This window comes from Malania oleifera, chromosome 10, assembly GCF_029873635.1.
Source record: "Malania oleifera isolate guangnan ecotype guangnan chromosome 10, ASM2987363v1, whole genome shotgun sequence".
NCBI lineage: Eukaryota > Viridiplantae > Streptophyta > Magnoliopsida > Santalales > Ximeniaceae > Malania > Malania oleifera.
The window spans coordinates 21,312,075-21,335,916 of record NC_080426.1 but is presented as its reverse complement, the minus strand read 5'-3'; the positions used below and the strand labels follow the sequence as shown (position 1 = coordinate 21,335,916).

The 23,842-nt window shown below is 34.5% G+C and overlaps 1 protein-coding gene across 1 annotated transcript; it reads left to right on the top strand.

Annotated features, from left to right (window-relative positions):
* Nucleotides 1-10,039: 10,039 nt before the first annotated feature.
* Nucleotides 10,040-23,133, top strand: LOC131165245 (uncharacterized protein At2g38710). The gene is made up of 5 exons (XM_058122855.1): nucleotides 10,040-10,627; nucleotides 17,900-18,019; nucleotides 20,326-20,440; nucleotides 21,205-21,298; nucleotides 22,643-23,133. Exons 1-5 carry the CDS (start codon nucleotides 10,524-10,526, stop codon nucleotides 22,846-22,848), a joined length of 639 nt encoding a protein of 212 aa, XP_057978838.1. The 5' UTR covers nucleotides 10,040-10,523; the 3' UTR covers nucleotides 22,849-23,133.
* The last annotated feature ends 709 nt before the right edge of the window (nucleotides 23,134-23,842 follow it).

Below are 23,842 nucleotides of genomic sequence, written 5' to 3'. Positions count from 1 at the left end.
ATAATATAAATACGGCCTTGTGCCGATAGTATAAATACGGTCTCGTGCCGATAACATAAATACATGGCCTCGCGCCAATAACATAAATACGGCCTCGTGCCGATAACATAAATATATGGCCTCGCGCCAAAAACATAAATATGGTCTCGTGCCGATAACATAAATATATGGCCTCGCGCCAAAATTGTTTCAGGTATATATATACTGAAAATACATCATTTATCACATAATCATCAAAACCATCACAACATAACTCATATTTTCATAATACCTAAAATCATGCTTTGTTCGTAAAATCTTTCACATCATAATACATTTCACATAAAATAATATCCATGCCACACATATGCTGTTAAAAGTCATACTTCATATTCTAAAATCGTGAATTACTTACATCTCATACATACATATACATTTTAATCATCATAGCAGTATTTTTCCCAACGTACATTTCATTCGTAATATACAATATAACATATGTTTTTCTGAAAATAAATTTACTCATAATCAATAATAATTTGTATGGAAAATTACTGCTTTAGTTTATTCCCTTACCTGACTATTGAGAAATTCCTTAGGACCCAAAATTTCACGCCCTTGGCACGCGAAATCTAATTCCTGAAATTTACATTTTCCCCAGATTAATTAATCTATTTCTCCAAAATAATACTCATCTAGCCTTCCTTAGACTCCATATACCTCAAATTAATATTTAACCTATTATTTAATATCCATACTTAATTTTCCAAATTTTGCTTGCGGGTCCCAAAATTAGACCCGCGGCGCTCACCTGGGCCCTAAATTCTAGAAATCCTACTTCAATCCTAGATGCTTAATATTTTAACATTTCTAAATTAATGCTAATTAATTAAAAATAAGCCCCTTAATAATCGCCGCACCCCAAATTTGGGGTTTTGGCCCGACACCCCCACGAGAATTCCGTCCCACTAGACCTATAGAGAATCATCCCTAGATTCTCGTGGTGGTGTCCGTTCGTCAATTGGACTTATATTTTGTAAGAAATTAAAGAAAAAGGGAAAAATGGCTTACCCCAGGGAATACGCTTTTGCCGCTCCTACCACCGATCCGCTTCGGTAGAAATGACGGCAGCAACGAATGGAGTCCAGTGGTATCTTCGGATTTTCGATTGGGCGAAAATCCGTCACGTAATCGAGGAGAGAGGCAGAGAGAACGTGAGGAGAGAGAGAGAGAGAGAGAGAGAGAGAGAAAGAGAGGGAGAGAGAGAGAGAGAGAGAGAGAGAGAGAGAGAGAGGGCAAGAAAAGAGAGAAAAGAGAAGAAGAAGAAGAAGAAGAAGAAAGGTGGGGGGGGGGGGAAGGAAGTTACCTAAAGCTTCAAGCTTCAGGTAATTTAATAATAATAATAATAATAATAATAATAATAATATATTTAATTAATAATAATAATATATTTTATTAATAAAAATAAAAATTAATTTTAATTAGTTAATTAATTTTTTTTCCTTTTTCTTTTAAATCCGATTAATTAATTAATTAATAATAATAATTATTATTATTATTATATTAATAATAATATATTTTATTAATAAAATAAAAATAAATTTTAATTAATTATATTTTTTTTCTTTTTCTTTTAAAATCTGATTAATTAATTAATAATATATTATTATTATTATTATTTTATTTTATTTATTTATTTTTTTTTATTTTTGGAAATCAATCTGCTAATTTTTTATATATCTTTTTTGGGTTTTTACAGAGAGAGAGAGAGAGAGAGGTTGGGGAGGTGGAGGCTCAATTAATGACTACAGTGGTTTAATTCATAATGATAATGACTTGATTGACAATAACAATGATATACAATTGATGTGGATGGTGGCTCGATTGATTATGATAGATGATGGGTAGAGATAGCTAAATAAAAAACTGGCTAATATAATTGAATTTCAAAATATGATTTTTTTTATTGAAGGCATGTTAGTCTTTTAAATGATTAATTAGCATGCATTTATCTTTTTCTTTCTAGATGGGACATGAAAACTTTTGTAACCAATTCAATGTAGTGGATTTGAAACCCCCCAATCACTATTACCTCACACTAGTACATATGTGTTTAAGTGTTAATGTGACATCTTACATTTGGTAGAGTTCAATTCTTAATTTTGTGGAGCCGTCTCTTGAAAATCTTCCTCTGATCATTGAATCAAATGTATCCTCAATGACCAAACTCCTTCAAATTGTTGTTAAACTTTTACCACTACTTTTCAACCATTTGTATAAGCAATGCTCAATTTCATTGAAATAGAAAAAACAATAATAATATCCACACATAAAAAAATTAAAGAATTCCTTAGAGCATGCAGTCACTTCTCATTTTAAATTCAGTGCATAGAAGCAACAGAAATTGACATGTGAATATGAATATGAAGAGGAGTCTTCTTGTAGGAGAATTAATTTCCCCTTCCCACCTAGTTGCTAGGCTAGCTTATTTGAAGTTTATCCTATAACCACTTTGGGCTAGCTAAATATTTTGATGAAGCTAAATGTATAAGAACATTGTCTTTAGATTTCAATAGAAGGAGCAATCATCAATTATAAAGAAAGAAAACTAGCCACAGATAGTCAATAAAAGAATCATTGGTGCGGTGGATAAGCACTGACATTCCAGTAGGGGAATCGTGTGTTCAATTTCAATTGATGCCCTTGAGTGTTCCTGGTGATGCCATTCTTGAAGGTGTTCCCAGTTGATGCCTCGAGGTGTTCCTGGTTTCGGATTTGACAAACATCTAATCGATGCCAAAAACCGTAGTAGCATTTGATTAACTCGGCTGGCGAATCAAGGGGAAAGGCCGCCGACCCGTGAATTTGGTGTCACATCGGAGGGTCCAAAGAGTGGCTTGTCGATGGCTAGAGTCCTCAAGATAATCCAAAAAAAAAAAAGAGAAGAAGATCATACTACACATATATGTGTATATACATATATATTGGTAGAAGGGTGGAGACCATATCTCATGATAGAGGATAGCTGACAACTTTGGGATTTGAGAATTACATTTGAGCTCTTAAATTATGCTTAAAGAGTATGAATTTCAAGTTGTGAAATTGATTCTGTGGAATTACATTTGATTTTTTTTAAGAGCTGAAAAGAAAAGTTGCTGCCTTCAATTAATTTCTTGTGGGGTATGTGCCAACAACAATGGTGAAGAACAGGGGGAGTACTATTGCTTTTGGTGAATTGAATGGTCGCTGGGCAGTGGGCAGGAAGCACTCAGCAGCTTGTGTGCATGCTGGTGAAATGAGTTGGATTTGAACCAAGACAAGACTAGGGTTTTGGACGTGTCAAAAAGCATGCATAATGGGTTGATGATTCTGGGAAATTTTGAATAGATTCTCTGTTCACTTAATGGAAAAGGAAAGAAAGGGAAAGGTATCTCTCAAATATGTATGGTCCACTTGAGAAATCCTAGAAAATCAACACTGATATTTTTGGTTTCCCATAGTAAAAAAAATATATACACCTCACAAAATGCTAACATCAACCCTAGATCAATTGTAATGGTAAAACAATTAAATATTAAGAACAACTAATTCTAACATTTAGACAAGTTGATTTTGAAAATATGCATATGGGTCATAAGTGTGACGCACCGAACTCGTTAAATGGGGTCTGGGTGCCATGTGTTCCAATTAGCTGTATCTGATACCATAATTAACATACACGCAGCGGAATACAAATAAATAACCTCAAATAAATACCAGAGTTCTATACAACAATCCAAAAACGAACACTACAACATCCAAATATCCGTATCTACAACCAATATTTAAAAGATAACCCAATACAAATATATCTGTATATATATCAGTATCTCACAATATCCCAAAAAGAAACCACCAAAAACAGTCTTAACCTAGGCCTTTAAGTCCAATCTCCAGAAGAACCTAAAAAGTTATTAATCCACTAGGGTGCCACACTTCTTAATAAGGGTGAAATAAATTATAATAGTGTATGACAAATGAGTTTTAATATTTATATATCAAAATAAACTGCTTTTCATATAACATCAATAACAATTGGGAAAACATATCATCAATAACATCACTGACATTTAATATCATACACACATCCAATATGCACAAGTACATAATTTTTGTGCAGGCAAAAGTCTTTGAGGATAGGGAAGATTACCCGCCCATACAAGTGGCTTCCCTCTACTCTGGTACCTAAAAGATACCTACCATAGCACTCACTTTACTCAGTAAGCCCTCAGGTGGAGAATTATCTCACCGTCAGTATACACATATTTCTTATTTTAAAGGCGAAGGTTTCCAAGAATCGGGATGTCTACTCGCTCATATAAGTAGTATCCTTTTGCACTAATACCCAGAAACTACTTATCAGAGCACTCGCCTTCCTCAGCAAGCCCCCGGTGGTATGTTTACCTCGCCGCATGCACACACGTGCATTCACAATATACTATATCATTATTATTCTGTTATACTTAAATTCACATGCACACAACACATCCACACAGGAATCATGCATCTCATACTTCGTCTTCTAATGTCTTCAGTACGTGGCCCACACAGAGTAACTGCGTACATATCAGTACGTGGCCCACACAGGTACTTACGTACTTCTTATCTACACGTGACCCACACAGGCACGACTACCCACACATGATACATAACATGGCCCAAACAGACGCCACCATCCACACAAGATACATAACATGACCTACACAGACGCCATTATCCACATAGGATATAACGTGGCCCCCACAGGCATCACTCCGGCTTCCAAGACATGTGGCCCACACAGACACCATTATTCACCAGTATCCATTTCCCATGACCTACTCGTAGCACATCAGTATAACAAGTTCCTCGACCTGCCAATGTTCTACCCTATATAAATGATAATATGACGAGCTCCTCGACCTGTCAACGTCATATCATGATTTATATTTAAGCAATATAACAACATTCTCATGTCAACATTATATTGAGATGCATATGAATAACCACACCAGTTAGCTCATATAAACGCATCAATGCATTACCACACAGGTATCCAACATATCAATACATTCCCACACAGTAATCTAACAGATCACTATATTTCCACACATGAGTCAAACATAACAATTCATTCATCATGTCATAATCATTCCAAATGTTCTCACATGTAAACCCAAATATCATAGTAATTCATATTCAATTTATTAGGAAAAAATTGTTCTTATGTCACACGAATTTAATGTCATATGCAATTATTCCAAATATAAATTTTAAACAAAATCATCATTTTCCAGTACCCAAATTGTTCTTAAAAAAAATCATATAGATAAATAATAAATTTTATATGCTCGTAAATAACCGGTTCACCTTAATAAAATACTGATATAATTTTATTCCCCCTTACCTGATTTCCTGAACCACGCCTGCAGGGTTCCCAAAATTGTACCCGCAGCGTTCACCTGAACCCTGATTCAATCAAATCAACCCCAATAAAATATTATTTTAACATTTCATAATATACAATAATAAAATAACAATTAATTTTTAAATAACTCATTTATCATAGTTTTGGAGTTATGCCTACAACGACCCCACGAGAAATCCGCTCCACTAGACTTGTAGAGAATTATCCTTAGATTCTCATTGTGGTATCTGATCGTCAATTTGACTTAAGATTTAAGAAAAATTAATGTAAGAGTGAGAATTTGCCTTATCCCAAGAGATATGCCTACGTTACTTCTACGACAAATCCACTTTGGTAGAAATGTTGGTGGCGGAGAATGGAGCCCAGTAGTATTCTCCAATTTTCGATCGGCCTAATATTTGCCGAGAAATTGAGAAGAGAGAGTGAAGTGAACGGAGGAGTGAGAAAGAGAAAGTGGACGCAGCTGGGGGCTCTCTGTTGTCTTCGCAAGAAAGAAAAAATCTTCCTGAAGCTTGTTCAAACTTCAAGAAACATCAGTTTTAATATATTTATATATCTTATATTATAATATTATTATTTTATATATATATATATATACACACACACACACACATAATTTTCAGATTTCTTAATTTAATAAATTTTCTTAATAATAATAATTAATTAATTAGTAATAATAATAATTTTTAATTATTATTTTTTGGTCGTTACAATAAGTGTAGGAAGAGAAAATTTTTAAATTAAATAGAGGTATCGACTTGGCAGAAGCATCTAAAATAGCACAAATTCAAATCTAGTTGATATGCATGACCTATAAATTAATATACAAAATAAGTTATTGAGTCAAATTAATAATCTATCGTGAAATTTAATTATTTGATGGCTAAATTAATTAATTTTTATATTTTAATTTGTTGAGATTAATTTGGTTAGCCCATGGGGGAAGGATCCACCAAACACATGCTATAGTTGCTTAACCTAATCTAACTTAAACCACCAAAACAAAAACATCTTAATGGGATTATTGTTGTAATCCAAAAAATAAATGTGTTTGAAAGATTTGTAATTTCTAATGTAAACTAGAATTTTAAAAATGTGAAAAAAATGTTTTTTTATAACTTCAATCATCTTTTAAAATGAAATAGTTTGCCTATAAAGAAATATTATTATGGTTAAGTGTGTGGTTTTGAAACTCACATTTGAAGAGGAATTTGGGTTAGAAAATGGGTCAAGCCGAGCTTAGACCTAACTTCAATATACTTGCTAATCTTATTTGTATTATGCAAATGAACAAGTTCACGAACTCTTAGTGAATCAAGTTATTGAGATGTTTGTTGATGGTTTGGTTCTTTTGAAACATCTCATTTTGAGAGACGAGATTTTGTTAGGCAGAAAGGTAAAATGTGACTCCTACTAATACTTCGTTTAAATTTTTTTGCCAACCTATTGACCTCGAGTATTAGTCTTATCACTAAATTCATGTTCCTGAGTTTGAGGTAGATAATTTTATGCTCGATTTATAAGCCTACTATAATCTATCAAGCCTAATTTGACCCCATTAAACTAACTCATAAATGACTCTAATTCAACCTTCTTAAATAAATATAAATCTAGCCTATAATTAACCCCCTCATAAGCTGAAATGAGTCGATCCCATTCATGTTCAAATTCAACTCGTTTACTAAATGACTCAGGAAATTGCATTTGAAAATCATTCATTTATATAATGAATGAACCAAAATAAAATTTTTTGTCTCATTTTTTTTTACAAATATAAAATTTATCCCTCTATAAATATCTTTTATTTTTTAAAAAATTAATAATTAAAAATATAAGTGTAAAAAGCAAAAACCCAACCCTTTAAGAGTAGGAGAAAAATAAAATTTTTCAAGTTTCTAGCTGAAATACCTCTATAACTATTGATAACTATCCTAAAATATCATTATAATTCATCATAACTACTTTTTAAAACAAATTTAAATACCTTTCAACTCGTAATTATTTTCTTTATAATTATTTTTAAAAATAAATATAATTTTTTTATAAAAAGTACGTACATAATGTAACGACCTCAAAAATCTTAATATAAAATGAAATATAATAAATAGAAAATTCAACACGAACCCGTGGATAACGGGGACACCTGTCAATTACATCGGAAACTTAAGCAGCAGTAAATATAAATCACATTCTCAAACCATAGAATACATAATACCAGAGTCTACTATAATTCCATAATACTGTGTTTATATACAATCTCCAAAAGTGCCAAAATAAATTTAGGATCATACAACAAAAATCTCCTGATCCTAGTACACGACTTACCCTCATAACGGGGTAACTCAATAAACTCAAAGGCGACCACGACCCGCCGGTCTCTCAGGGTCTCCTGAAAAATTAATTAAATTCGGGGGTGAGACACTTCTCAATAAGGAAAAATAAATTAAATACAACTGTATACCAACATGAACATTTAATGCAATTATACATATATAGTACATTTTATATATTTGTAAACATTCATCATATGGTACTGAATAATCATATACTTTCATATTTGCTAATAAATCATATCGTTCATAAAACATCTGTTATAACTGATAATACTGAAAACATACCTAGGATGAATAGCTAGCTGATGTCATGTATTACCCCCCATGACGGGTTATGCAGCCTGAAGGCGAGACCCAACAATGGCTGGCCGACCACTGCCAAGTCAAAAATATCTGTAAGTATGATAGGCACGCCACACCCAGATCCGGATTGCCAGGTGGACGTCCACACTCTACACTGAAAGCCACATCAACTATTCATCTCTCACCCCTTCATAGGGTGGTTAGCACGAATCTGATCATAGATATCTGATCTTTAAATTACGGTATCGAACTCCTGAACTGAACTAAACTAACATTTGGGTTCTTATAACATATAATATATGATATTATAACATTTTTCATCATTTCATAAATAAGGCCTCGCGCCGAAAATCATTTCATAAATACGGCCTCGCGCCGAAATCATTCTATATATATATATATATATATATATATATATATATATATATATATACGACCTCATGCTGAAATCATTTTATATATATATCATTCTAAAAATAAATCAATTATCATGTATTTTCAACATCATTTGTATTGTAACATTTCATATTCCTGAAAACATGCTTCATTCGTAACAAATTCATATCATAATACATTTCACGTAAAGTAATATTCATGCCACACGTTTGCTGTATAAAGTCATACATTGTATTCTAAAAATCATAATTTCTAGCATCTCATACATATATATACATCTCAACATAATAGCAGTATTTTCCCAAACGTGCATTTCTTTTGTAATATACAAATATAATACATGCTTTCTTGAAAATACGTTTACTCATACATAATAATAATTTGTATGGAAAATAACTGTTTTAGTTTATTCCTTTACCTGATTACTGAGAAAAGCCCTTATAAATTCTAGTCTCACACCCGTAGGATTTCCTAATCAATACCCTGAAAATGAAAACTTCCAGTACTAAACTTCAGTATTTTCATACGAATATCATTTCCTATAACTACAGTAGGACCAAATTCGCCATAAAAAGTTTTACCTCAACTCATGAATGATTTTCAACGGAGTTCCACCGACGATCCGCTCCGGCAGATTTGGAGAGAACTTCCCTAAGAGAGTCGTGGTGGCTTCAGATTGTCGATCCGACGAGTGACGGAGCCGGAATCGAAGAGAGAAGGGAGAGAAACAGAATGGAGAGAGAGAGAGAGAGAGAGAGAGTGAGATTTTTCTAAATTTTGACGATTAAATCCGAGTTTTTGATATTTATAGGACTAGATTCGTCAATGAGACACGCCACCTCGTCGACGAGTCCTATAAAAAGTTCGTCAACGAACCTGCACATTTGTCGACGAATTTCATACTTCCCCAAAACCCTCTCTCGGTATCTTCTCGTCCACGAATCTTGTCTTTGTCGACGAGGTCCTCTTATACCCTCGTCGACGAATCCCCTGTGTTCGTCGACGAGGCCTTGATAATTTCCCTTAGTTATTCCTTCCAAGTGCAATGTTGTCGATTGCCTCCTTCTGTTATTATTTCCATTTCCCTTCCTCTTTATTTAAATTACATTATTATTATTCAGGTCATTACACATAATATGTGCTCATGACTAATTTTTTATATAGTAGGAATGCATGGATGTGCGTTCGGTGTCCACTTGCACTCCTATTTTGATTCCTATCCCCATAAATTTATTTTCGTCTAACCTTCACAAATTTTTTTAAAAGAGAAAATGCTCAAATTAATATCAAGATAGTCATTAAATCGGTTGCAAAGCAATATTTTTTTTATTTATCTATCCTATTTAATTTGAACTTGTAAATGAAAAACTCAAAACTCAAGTGGTACACTTAAGATTTTACTGATTTAAAATATTAGGATTCGAGTCCACAGAATTTTAACTTTTCATTTGAGATAATAATTTAATATGTAAGTATAAAAAAGTAGACGAACGACTTCTTATTCCAATGATTTAGTTAAATATTATTATTTAAGAAAAAAAAAAAGAGGAAAGAAAATTGAGGAGTGAGAGAGAGAGGGGGAGGAGCAAATGTGATCGATCTTGGTCGAGTAACGTTAGCACAACGCGAAAACCCCTTTGATTTTTGGCTCGTGGAAGATGCCGACCATAAAAGTACTCCAATGCCCTTGAGGGTAGTTTGGTCATTTCAAAGAAGTTGAATAAAAAGAAGTTGAATAAGAGTTCTGGAGGGTAATCCCGGTACAAGAAAATAACAACCAAGGGCAATATGGGCATTATGACCTCATTTTTAATTTCCCAGAGCCAGAAAGAGGGGAGAGAGAGAGAGAGGAGGCGTCTCCTGGTGCCCGGTGGAGTGGAGAGAGGAAAAGCTTCTTCGTTCTCTCTCTCTCCATAAATAGAGTAGAGTACCGAAGAAGAAGAAAGACGAATTGTTGCTTATTTATTTAAATTTAGATTTAGATAAACGCCCCCAGATTAAGATTATTGGAGAGCCGATCATCGGATCCGCAATTCAATTGCAGAAAAGGGTCTCTAAGAATCGCAATGGTGTCGGCTAATCGGGAGATGGTGGTCTATTGCTTCGACACCCTCGTTGCTCACTACAACAGCGAAGAAGCCCCCCCTCCTGCTTTCGACGAGGGTCAACAGTACTCTCTCTCTCTCTCTCTATCTCTCTCTCTCTCTCCCTCTCGTGAAGCGATGCACGTGTTTTGATTTTTTGATGTTTTCTTTTGGGGGCCAGGTAGCTTTAATTTGCTGTAGAAATGGTTGTGTAACTGTAATGAGGTGATCACGAGGTTTTGTTTTTATTTTTCTTTTTTAAAAGAATGTCTTTCAATTACAGCAATTCATTTTCCCACTTTTTTTTTTTTTTTTTTTGCGAATATGTCATGCATTTATTTATTTATTTATTTATTATTTTGTTGGTGTCTGTTGATTGATAGCCTGCACTAATTCTTCCTTTACTTTGTGATGTTATTTGCTGATATTGGGAATATTTGGTCCCTGTTTGGTTTCTAAGAAAACTGAGGTAATAAAGGAAGATTTTTGTTTTATATTCTCTTAGAAGATCGTTAGTGGATACTGAAGTTAAGCTGGAAGATCATTTTTTTTGTGTGTCCTAAATAATGGACATTGTAAGAAAGAAAGTTTTAGCAGTTTTCTTTTACAGTCACTGCACATTTTTATAGTGCATTGCTGTTGTTGTTGTTGTGTGTGTGTGTGTGTCTGTTTTTTTTTTTCTCTCCTAACCTATTTTACTGTGAAGATTTTGGTGCCTAGAGCCCATGCATTCTAAGTCAGATAGTTTGTTATTTGTGACGAATGAGTGAGGAGCAACTCATATTGTTTTATTAGGAAAATGTTGTTTTGTTTAATGACTTCTAACTTTGACATGTACAAATTCTCTTGACATGTGCCAGATGTTTACCACATGATTGTGGCATCTTAACACTAGGCATGTCTAGAAGATATGGAGATGTTTTTTGTGAATGTATTCAAAGTACCTGGAGCAAGTTGTACGCGAGCTGGACAATCTTTTATGAAAGCACATTATTTGCTTAATTTGTGTGTGCTGTAAGCAATCCAGCAGGATTTGGAGGCAAGCAGTTGGAGTGTAGTGCAAGATAATTTTTTTTCCAACACTTGAAAGTAAGCTAGTTTGTATGTTTGGTTGCAGAGTGATGGACAATCTCTGATGTTTTGTTAGTTTTAAAATTGACTTTTAAGTGGATCTCATTAGGCAATAGTGGACCTCGCGGCTTATGAATTTTTTTCGGTTATGTTTATTAACAGAACTTGATACTGAAGGCCTAGAAATTTTATTTGTACAAGTTTTCATAGATTACCCTACCCTCTTTTTTTTTTTTGCTTTCAAGACTTGAAATTGTACTTTCTCGCAACTTGTGGTTTCTTTGAAGTCTGCTAGACTGCTAGTTAATAGTGAAATTCATGGCTCTTGGTTAATATTGAAATTTGTGGCTGCATCAGCTTAATATGTGACAGTTGATACAGTAATTTGCATGATTTGGGATTATTTTATGTATGTATTGGAAGTGCTTGTTGATTTGGATGTTGTACAGTATGTTTGAAATATTTAGTTTAGAAAACCTATTATATTTTTTTCTTTTATGATTTTTAAAATCAAAATGGTACCATTGAAATTTAGCATAAGTTAAAATCATGCAATACAAAAATATTTTGTGACTTGTTTCATTTTGGTTGTATGAATTATTGCATAAGTTTCACGCTTACCTTGTAGTTAGAGGTGGCCATGGTCCTCTGCCTTGACTAGTGTGCCCATGCTTATAGAGGGCCTGTGCTAGACATTTAAGCTCACAAAGCCAGGATTCACCTTGTCTAGATTGATTATTTTGTTATTTATTCATCTTTGTTGGCCAAATTAATCACATAATTTTTATTATTCCCCTGGTGTACAGGTGGCCATGTGGCCATGCCTGCCCGGATCAGGCGAACTTGCCCTTGCATGGGTCCTAGGCAAGCAATTGAAGCCAGCAAAAGGCATGCATTTATTATTTTTTTTTATATAAATACAAAAGATACTAGTTTGACAGGCTTGTTGGGATTTAGGGATTTGCATTATATGCAATGGAAGCACTTGAAGTATTAAAAGGAATGGGTATTAATTTAACTATGTTTTGAGCTGCAAGCTCGGATTCGGCAATTATCTCTCTCTCTATTTTTTTTTTGGATAGAAAACTATTTATCAAAAACCAAGAAGCAGGGTACATGATGGAGGACAAGGAGTCCTCTCCTGTTAACAAAAGATACACAAAAGCTAATACGCTAAAGAACCAGAAAAAAAAAAAAAACGTAACCAGGAAAAAAAAAAAAAAACAGTACAACTATCAGTTACTAGAGTGCTGCCCTCCAATCTCTCATGAGGTCTGACAGTTGTGTTCTCTAGAAAAAAAAAAAAAACCAAGTCAAGTGAGGAAAGTTGCTCTATACAAAGTAACTGTGAGCAGGTTGAGCGACAGCGACCTTCAAAATCTTAGCATTCCTCTCAATCCACAAGAGTCCAAAGGATGGCAGAGACAACCACCAAAGAGCAATTCCATTTCTATTCTTTCCAAAACCTCTGAAGTTAACCAGCAACAATTTTACCACCTTTCTCGGAGCCACCCGCTCTACCCCAAAAATGAGGAAAGGGCACTCTAAAGGTTCGATACCACCTTGCAATGCACAAACAGATGGGCATTTGTTTCTTTGTTTGCACGACACATGCAGCACATGTCAGGACTGAGAGCTTTATGGGGCCTTTTACCTCTGAAGCAAATCCTGTATATTAATCCTTTCCAAGATCATGGTCCAGACTAAAAACCTGAATCTTCCCAAGTACCTTAGCCCTCCTAATAATGTGGTTTCAAGGAAAAAGGTTTGGGGATGGAGGTTTTAAAAGGTGAGAGAAAAAGGATTTAGAAGTGAAAATACCTCAGCAATTATCTCACTTTTTTGAACTAGTATGAAGAGGGAGTTGACGCAAAATTGGGTATGTAATTGGGATGTTGGTCACTGCTGGTTGACTCAAGTGCCTCCTGAAGTAGCCTGTGGTGGCTGATCCTCCTACTTACTCGCTTTTCTCCACACACCTCAAGGTGTCATCCAATGGACATCGTCTAGTGGCATTTATCAAGTTATAAGCTTCCCATTTGTGATTTTTGTTGGGGGTTTCAATTTTTTATTAGTATGTTTGTATTTTTTTAGAAAAAGTATGTGCTTATGTTAACTCTGCTTTTCTTTTTTACATCATTATAGCCCTATTAAAAACTATTACCAAATAACAGTGTGCTTTTTTTAGATGATCAAAGAGAGTCATTTTTTAATGTTCTTACAATTCTGTAGATTTTTGACAAGGTTTCAGGTTTAAAATAAATTTGGGTAAGAGTGGGTTTGCTAGTATTAATCTAATTAGCAGTTCAGGTCTTTGGAGTTAGCTTCCTTCACTGGGTGTGGCATTATTGAGTGGCCCTTGTCTTATTTTAGTTCTTTTATGGGTAATCTTAGGTCTGTTGGGTTCTGGGATCTGGTAGTTGAGAGGGTGTCCAAGTGTTTAGATGGGCGGGAAGGTGCTTCATTTTCTCTAGGTGGTCATATCACTCTTATCCAGACATGTCTTTCTATTGCTGCTCTTTATTTTTTGTCTGTTTTAGGAATCTTGGTTGGGGGAGCTAGGAAAATTGAGAAAGAAATGGGAGATTTCCTGTGGTAAGGGGTAGGGGAAAAGAGAAATTTGGTCAGTTGGGAGTACGTGTGTAGATCTAAGGTGGAGTGTGAGTTGAGTACTGGAAATTTGGTGTCTGAAAATAACGTCTTATTGGGTAAATGGCTGTGGTGTTTTCCTTTAGAGGAGAATTTTCTTTGGCATAAAGTTATAAGAAGTAAATTTGGCTTATTTGATTAGTTGGGAGTAGTATGTGCGTAGATCTAAGGTGGAGTGTGATTTGAGTACTGAAAATTTGGTGTCTAAAAACACATCTAATTGGTTAAATGGCTGTGGCTTTTTCCTTTAGAGGAGAATTCTCTTTGGCATAAAGTTATAAAAAGTAAATTTGGCTTACATTCTAATGAGTGGGATACAAGTTGGGGTTTTAAATGTTCTATGATATGTCCTTGGAAAAATATTGCTTGATTTTATCCTTTGATTATTCTTTATATAAAATATTCTTGTGGGCAATGGGTCTTGGATACTCTTTTGGGAAGATGTTTAGGTGGGAAATTATGTGCCTTTCATTTCATTCCCTCTTTTATATCGTTTTCATTAATGCACAATGTCATTACTTGCTTCATTAATTCAAATGGGCCTACTTGTTTCTTGGGATTCACTTTTGTAGGCCTCTAAATGATAGGGAGTTGGAGGAACTGTCTTCTTTATTGGTTTTGTTAGGTTTTGTCATTTCTCATGTGAGAGGAATGGTAGGAGTTGGGGATTGGATTCCTGAGGTTTTTACCCATTCTCCTTCATCGTTTCATTTGGAAAGCTAAAGTCCCATCTAAGATCAAGGCGTTTTATTGGTTGGTAATAGAGTTAACACCAACAATTTGCTGCAGAGTAGATGGCCTTCGAAGGCATCATCTCTGGATGTTTGTTTCTTGTGTTTTGATAACTCAGAATCTGCTTCACATCTATTTTCGCATTGCCTTTCTCTTGGGGAATCTGGAACAAGCGATTTGCTGTTTTTTAGGGAGAACTGGGTTGGCTCAGTTTCAGTGGGAGAAATTATGGCACATCTCTTTTATAGGTTTTGGGAATAATGGTGATGGTTTAGTCTTGTGGACTTGTGGTGGCATCTGTGCAGTTTTATGGTCAAGTTGGATGGAAAGGAATGCTTACCTTTTCTGGAAAGATGAATTATGATACTTTGCTTTGGGATAGGATTCAATACTTGGTTTCTCTGATCTTTTGCAGCTGGTGGTTTTTAAGGAGTGTTTTCTCTGATCTTCATAGGGATTGGAAGGCAGTTTTATTTTGATTGTTTTCTAGTCTATTTAGGTTTCTTTTTATAGGAGGATCTTTTTCTCCTTGTTGTACATTCTTTCCTATTCAATGAGTGTATCTTCTTTTTCTATTAAAAAAAAAAAGAAAATGTTTTTTTTTTTAAATGCATGTCGATGTACATGTCAAATGTGTTTCTTGTTTTTCTTGTTTATCATTATAGACAGTTGGCAAATGTTTTGTTTTGACATTGGATTCAAACTAGATCCTTTGAACTGAAATGAATTGCCCTCCTTTACATTAATGTTTTCAACCTAGAAAAATAGGAGAAAATTAAAGGCTGATTTTTTTCTAAATGGGAGAGATTTGATCTAGGACAAGAAGCCAAACAGATTGACCCTTGTTGGAGATTAATGGAGAAACATAGGACAAAGAGGAGGGTTGCATTAGGTAGCTGACAGCCAGCATAAAACTTGTCAGATCATTATGATAAGGACACAGATTAATTTGTTTAATTAATTGGTTTTATTTTGTGTATTTAGTATTAACTAGTATAAGATTATGTTTATTTGGGTTCTTGTTTGTAATACTTGTGTATTTTAGGGGTATGTTTGTAATTCCATGTAGTTTTGTATTACCAATGGTTTTAGAGAGGAAGCTGATGTGTGAAAATGAGGAGTGCATACAATTTATTTGTATCACCAATGGTTTTAGAATGTAATAAAAGTTAGGGAGCTTAATACAAGGACACCTCTTTCTTTTTTTTTTTTTAAAAAAATCCTAAAGTACAAAAACACTGCAATAATAGGAAAAATTGTAGAAAAAAAGTGAAAGATGTTGAAAAATCTTTTGAGTTGTGTCTCACAGCTTATACTGCATCATTCTCCTTTGGTTGGAAAAAACTTGATTTTGAGATTTAATATGTGGGAGAATAAAAAACCACTGTTGGAACATTTGAGATGGGAATATAGATGCATCCCTTTTCAAATTTCACAGAAATGAGCAACATTTGAGATGATATCCGAGAAATTCAAAGTTGAAACTTGTTGCTTCATCATCTTTTTTCAGATATCTTTTTTGCTTGTTGAACTATTCAGCAGATGAGGTATGTAGCTTATGAGCACGTGCATTTACTCTTTGGCCTAATTGTTCAGCATAGGAAGAATCCACTTGTTGTCTGGTTTCACGCAAGATATAATAGTACATGGAAATTCTGATAGTATGTCTCTTTGGCAGAAAAGATGGGTTATGATTATCTCCATGGCAGAAAGACCTGTTCTAATTGCTGGTAACATCACTGGGGTTGTTATTCTTTGGACATGACAAGTTATTATTATTCCTTGAGCACAAGAAGTTAATCTTATTGGATTATAGCAGAGTGCATGGTTATTTTTTGTGTATGGATATAGCCTCATAGGTGCTTTGATATTAAATGTAGGGACTTTGTTATCTGGCGTCGGATTGATGAGTGCCTTTGTGGGATATTTTTGGAGGAATGAATTGATATTGAGGAATGCTTTATGAAGTTTTAGTAGTTGATTCTCCGGTGTTTTAATGTTTTTATTTATTAATTTTTCCAGACATTTATATATATATATATATATATAAGTTTGGTGCTTTCCTATTTGTCCTATGATACGCACGTACATAAGTATGTACATACATGGTACATCCATCCACACACGTATATATATATGTACATGTGCGTGTGTGGATGGATGTACCATGTATGTATATATATATATATACACACACACATGCATGTGTGTGTGTATCTGTATATATAGTTAGAAATACATATACGCAAGGGGTAAGGTGTGATGTTGGCCGCTGTGAGATGGTAATGTGCAATTGAAATAAAGGTAACAATGACTGATAGTGTTCATTTGGAAATCCTTTTTTTTTTTTTTTAAATATTTAGATGTGTGGAATAAAAATATTTTGATGTTGGCTAAGGATATGGAGACGCGTGATATAACAATATTGGTTTAGTGGTTAAAGAAGTTAATTTTCAAAATAATTTGACCATGTATCTTGCTATACTATTTGGATGGTCGCTGTTACGGTAAAGTTTTGCTATTAGTGGATTATTAGTATTATTCCCAATTAAATAGTTCTTTCATTCACATATTTCCTACATTAATATTATATTTATTTTGATATTCAATGTTTGTGTTTTCTGTGCGAAAGCATGTCCTTGGTGTTTGGATGTTATCAAAGATTAGAATTAGTGTTAAGATAACTAAGGTTTGCTTTATTGAATATTTGATGTTCTCAAATAATTATTTCGTTATTTTTCATTTATTTAAGTATTTATTATAATTCTACCTCAAACAATATATGCTAGTCATTTGAAATTTATTATGTTTAACAAATTGCGTTCATAAGCCTATGTTTCGTCATGCTAGATCCTTGTTGAGTTGTGGTGTATATTGTCTGCATCTAACACAACATTTCTTATCAGTCCGTTGTTTGTCACCTGGAAGAAAGTGGTAAATGGTGGGGAGCCTCGATTGCGTGGATGCATAGGAACTCTTGAAGCTCGTTGCTTGATCAATGGTTTCAAGGACTATGCTTTAACCAGGTATTGTTGAAAAATATGTGACATGCATTTCAAATTAATGACTCATTTATGTCTTGTTCCAATTTGGAGTTGTGATCCCCCTTTTTAAGTGTTATAATCTTTTCACTCCAAAATTGTTTTAGAAAGCTTTGTTAGGTAATGTGACATGGACATTTTTTAGTAGCAGTATATTATAGTCTTGAAATTGTTGCATTAGGTTGATTCTTAGTGCATCTATCTTCATTCAGTCCTCAAATTGGAAGTTGCATTGAACATCTTCAAAACACATTCCCTTGAAACTACCGGCAGCAACAGCCCATAAAGACTCCAAATACCCCACAATACAGCATACCAATCACACCCTGTATTTGCCCCTTCCAAACTCCAGAAAAAAGAAATTGCCAGAAAATCCTCCACTGACTAGTGTGGACCCAACTTTTCCCAATAAAACTAAAAAGCTTATTTCATATTGACAATGCATAAACAAAATGGGAGGTAGATTCACAGCTGTCAAAGCAAAGAACACACACATGAGGAGATAGTGCCTTAGAAGGCCGCCCCCTACTCTGCAATGGATTGATAGTGTTAACTCTATTAAGAACCAACCAAATAAAAGCCTTAACTTTAGAGGGGTGGAGTGAAAACATTGTTAACTGAGAAAGAATCTAAATCTTGATAACCATATAATTTTATAGCTAAATAAAGGTTGAAAAATTAATAAATGATTACATCTAAGCAACAACTCACTTATCCTAATATAAGTTGTCCTCCTTGCAAGACATTGTTGTGTAGTTAAATGACCTTTATGCTATGTTTGATATGCTTTAATTGGATGAGTTAGGAGTATAATGGAATAAAAAATTATATGATGAACATGTTGGGAGAAACATGATCAGTGTCATTCTACCCCATTCCATTACTGTGTACTAAACACTGAGTTAGTGTGCAAGAGAAATACAGAAGATGCGGATGACTGAATGATGGCTAGAGAATCATAGGTTGAGAGTTTGAAACTCCATTAAAAAGATATCCTCAATCCTTCGTCTAGAAAACTGTGATCCTCGTTCGTCAATCCTTTTGGTCCCTGCAGTTTGCTTTGGTTTACAATTTGATTCCCTGAAATCTTTCTTGTTACTAAAATTAGTTACAATTTAGTACAACTTGTAAATTAAGATTGCAAATTTTACATTCAAATCAAACAATGGGTGGTGAGTATATATGGATATATAATATGGTTCCACTATCTTGACATTACTCGACCCATGTGAGCATATAGATGCTATATTGTATTAGATTTATCATCCAATTTGAGATCTTGGGGAAAATTCCACTCCATATGGTTTAGGATCTTTCTTTAGGATTAAGTGATGTGAAAGTGGCCTGCCACAGCCCCCATTTTGTGTGCTATGCATGTAATTGACCCTGAATGACTGATTATCGTTGTTTCCATTTCATAACTAGCAGGACCTTATTTAAAATTTAAGAAGTGTTGGAACCAAATTCTAACTGAGGGCAACTACCATGACCTGAAGCACAGTTAACACAAAAATTTATTACCTTTCTAAATTTTCAATAGGGAAATCGAGGGTGTTGATTTATTTTTGAGGTTTTCTTAAGCTCCTCTAATATTCAGAGCAGAGGCTGTACAAGTGTCTCTAAAGGAGCCCAAAGCCAATTCCATGGAATGATTATGAACTCTTTCAAAATGGATATGTTGTTGCCCCCCATTTGCAATGGTTGTTCATTGGTTCCTTCCAATATTTTCCATATCTCTGGAAGCTGATATCTTGTCTATATGTTTTCCCTATTTGTGTTTACATAATTGTGCTTGTCATCTAATTTCCCTCTGTTATTTGTATGTTTTTTTTAAAGAAGAAGAAACTTTATTTAAGCAGAAGAATAGACAAAAAAGGAGAACAAGTAATCCTCAAACAGAATGACAAAAGAGAGGAAAAAAAAAAAAAAACTAAATTTTAATAAAGCATTCCTATCGTTGATGACATCTTGAAAACAGCAACCCTTTAGACAGCCTGCACAAAAACCTCAAAGAGAAGCCAAGCAACAAATTCTTTCCTGAATAAATCCCACTGTTGATTTCTTCCCCGTAGTAATTCTAGCATATCTTTCCAGCCAATAAAGTTCGGTTCGGTTTTATTGTTGCAAGAGTTGGAAAAAGGTGGAACTGTTTACTGCAGGTGGTTATCTGATGCTTTCATCTGGGATGTTTTGCATTTTTATTTTTTTTAAATTTTAAACTTGTTATGCTCTAAAGGCATGCCTCCAAATTATCCACTTAATGTGTTTCTTTCATCTTTAAAATCCTGCAGTGCTCTGAGAGACCGCCGGTTCCCTCCTATACAGGCTAAAGAATTACCTTATTTGGAATGTACAGTTTCCATTCTGACTGATTATGAAACTGGTCTTAATTACCTTGATTGGGAGGTTTGTTCCTTTTCACTTGCTTTAAGCTTTTGGAACATATAGATTGAGATGTGTGCAGATTTCAACTTATTAAGTTCTGTTTATATCCCATGCTCAACAGCTTATTTGGCTGCATTTGCTCAACCTTGAATTTCAAAGATTTTGAGTCGATGATCTGGTGTATTCTCCTAGCTGTCTTTGCAAACATGATGAGTTATTGTATCCAAACCACTTCTCTCAATACCCTCCTTGGTGGGACCACAGCTGGGTATTGGCCTTGGTATTGGCCTTTTTACTTGCGTATGTTGTCCCTCAGATAGGGATGGGTAGATGAGTCGACAAGTGAGATTGCTTGAAATTATAGAACTTGTGACATGATGGTTCTGAATGTTTTTCCTTGAAGTTGCTTCTTTTGCAACCACAATGTCTCATTGTCAGAAACTTAAAATTATTAACCTGCAGTTGTGCCCTTGATTCTGTGAGGGAACTGAATCAACCATCTGTTTCTACTTTGTTCAATGTGTCTTCTCATGCTCTGACTTAATATTGTTAATATTGTAGAGTATGTTTGAGTCTCGTTGAAGGGACTTTCAGGAGACTGCCCCTGCAGAGCCCATATACAACCAGTGTCCAAAAAAGGGCACAGTGGTGTGTATAATAGAGAGAGAAAAAGTGTTTAGAAGAATTTACTCTGGATAATAATAATTTGTTTCACTTAATTTTGTTTTTAGGTGTTTTAACTTTATTATTTCCCATTTTCCAAATTTGATGGTTCCTCGTTGCAGGTTGGGAAGCATGGTATAATTATTGAGTTTACTGATCCGGACTATAATACTAGGCGGAGTGCCACATACTTGCCTGAGGTGGCTGCCCATGAAGGTAGGCCTTTTGTTGCTTGTTCCTTGTAGCTAAGCCTTTCTACTGCAAAATTAAACGTTGGAAAATGCTACACTAATCAATTTGGTATAAATGGATTGGCCTGGAGAGATTACTGAAACATTGTAAGATATAATTCATGTTTTATATTCTTGGCTGCTAGCATTTATTTACTTTCAAGGGATAAGGCTTTCTTTTTACCATTTCGTGAGTTTTGTACGACAGTGAGCTAGAAATTTGTTTGTAGAACTTCTTTTTGTTGTTTTTATTTATTTATTTAGGAAATTATGTTATCAAAATGTGGAGACTTCGGAAGCAGAAAAATGTTTCTTCTAACAGTTTTTAACATTCATGTAATCTTTCTTGTTTTTCACAATTTAGCAATAGAAGCATGCAGATTTTTTTTCTGAATACCCCTAAAGTCATGAGCCAAGTTTCTTATCTTTTTCCTAACAATTCCTACCCTAACCAAGAATGTAAAACGGGAACTGAGCTAAGTGTTGTGTTCGGGAGCCTGAATTTTCAGGCTTTAGATTTGGACTTTCATTTGTATGGATTTGGATGAAATTTATTACAATTTTGTATGGCATTTTCTCCAAGTCCGCCTAAATCTAAATCTAAGGTCCAAACTTCAAGCCCTCAAAAGTGAGGTGAAATTCTCTACAAAACCTGTGCTTCGCAGTCCAATGGACCAAGTTCCTCCTTTGTGAATCTTGCTATTGGTTCATTGGCCAGGACATCCATGCTTGTTTTTCATCATAAACTGCCCTCAAAATGGGAAGAATGGATTGAAATTCTTTGTCGAGACTTGTGTTTGGTCACAGTGGGTGAAGTTCTTTCATAGCAATTATTATTCCTGGTATTTGGCGAAGTACCTCTGCTTCAACTTACTGCCACACTGCTGTCACAGTTGTCACAATTGTTAGTTTTATACTATTAAAACCAATCAAGCTGGGAGAAAGTTTCCCTTATCAAAGCTAGTCAAAATGAGAGAGAACCCTTCCCTTCTTTCTGCAATGCACAACAGCTGAAATAGGCATCTCATCTTCATTGTCCTTTTCAATAACATATTTTTTTCTAAAGTGGAAAAAAAAATCAGTAATAATGTGTGGAGGGATTTGTAAAATTAAAGGTCTGTTCTATTTCTATGTTCCTTCTCACCACTCATCAGCCACACCGACTGATGGTCTCATGGATTCACCTAAAGTAGCCAGGTTTGTGGATGAAGCAAAGAGTAGGTGTTTCAGCTGAAATTTGAAGCGTGAACCAGATTTATCTTTCTGAAGCATGTTCTTTTGTGGGTCAAATAATGTACCCCTTATTATATTGGTGGATAATTTGTTTCAGGTTGGACAAAAACAGAGGCAATTGACTCGTTGATGCGAAAAGCTGGCTATAATGGCGTCATCACAGAGTTGCTGCGGAAGCGCATCCGACTAACCCGTTATCAGAGCACCCTGTTTACTATGCACTACAGCGACTATGCCTCCTATGTCAAGACAACCAGAGGCATAGCCCCAGCCGTTGCTGCTACCAAGCCTGGTAACTACTGATTAGTCTGGTCTAATCAAAATAATTATTTTATAAAAAAAAAAAAGGAAAAAGGAGAAAGGAAAAGAACCGGGTTGGCTTGGGTTGGTTTGTGTTCTAACCCCTGCACCCAAATTGTTGTGGAAGTGTTGATATCATTCTTCAAATTCATTTGATAGGGACCAAAAACTCTCTCATGAATTTGGGTCATTGCACTTTATTAACATTTGGCAGCTGATCTGGGAAAGCTGTACTGCTGTAGAACTCTGTAGCTTGTAATTTCATTTCAGCTTTGCATTTTCATTTAATTCCCTAAGTTATTCTGATTTTCATTTCGTGTGAGATGCAAGGATTCTAATCTCCTTGTGGACTCTGGATTGTGAGGGTTGGGTGAGAGAAATTATTCAGAGGCCTATTTTTTGGATGTGAAACAGCAAGTAGGTCCTACTCATACATTCAGTATTGATAAGTACTGAAACTATTGTCATACGTTTCGCAGTCGAAAAAACAGGCACATGGTTTCTTGTATAATCTCTTGTTGGGTAGTAGTCACCAAAAAATGAAAGGTAGTTTGCCTGCTCCATTGGGAGTACATGTGCGCGTTGCTTTGAATATTTGAGGGGGCTTCAATGTATAGTTGCTATATATCAAGAAAACTATAACAATTAACAAGTAACTCATACAGTAATGTGGAATTTAGTAATCTGTTTTAAGTTAGCCTTTCAGAGTCATTAAAATTAATTTTTATTTTTTATAATATTTTATATAGAAAGAAAATATAAGGAAAAAATAAGTTTTCTCCTTATTTTTCTTTCTTTTCCTTTCTCCAAATAAAATCAAAAGTATCCTTAATGTTCAAACATATTTGAGTGCAAATTTGATGCGAAGAACATTCCATTAGCTTTGAAAAAGCTTTGTTCATTTTTAATTGTGTATATTTGAAAATATTGAAATAAAACTCTTCGATTCTTAACATAAATCTAGCTTGACAAAGTTAACCCAGGGCAACGTTTTTTT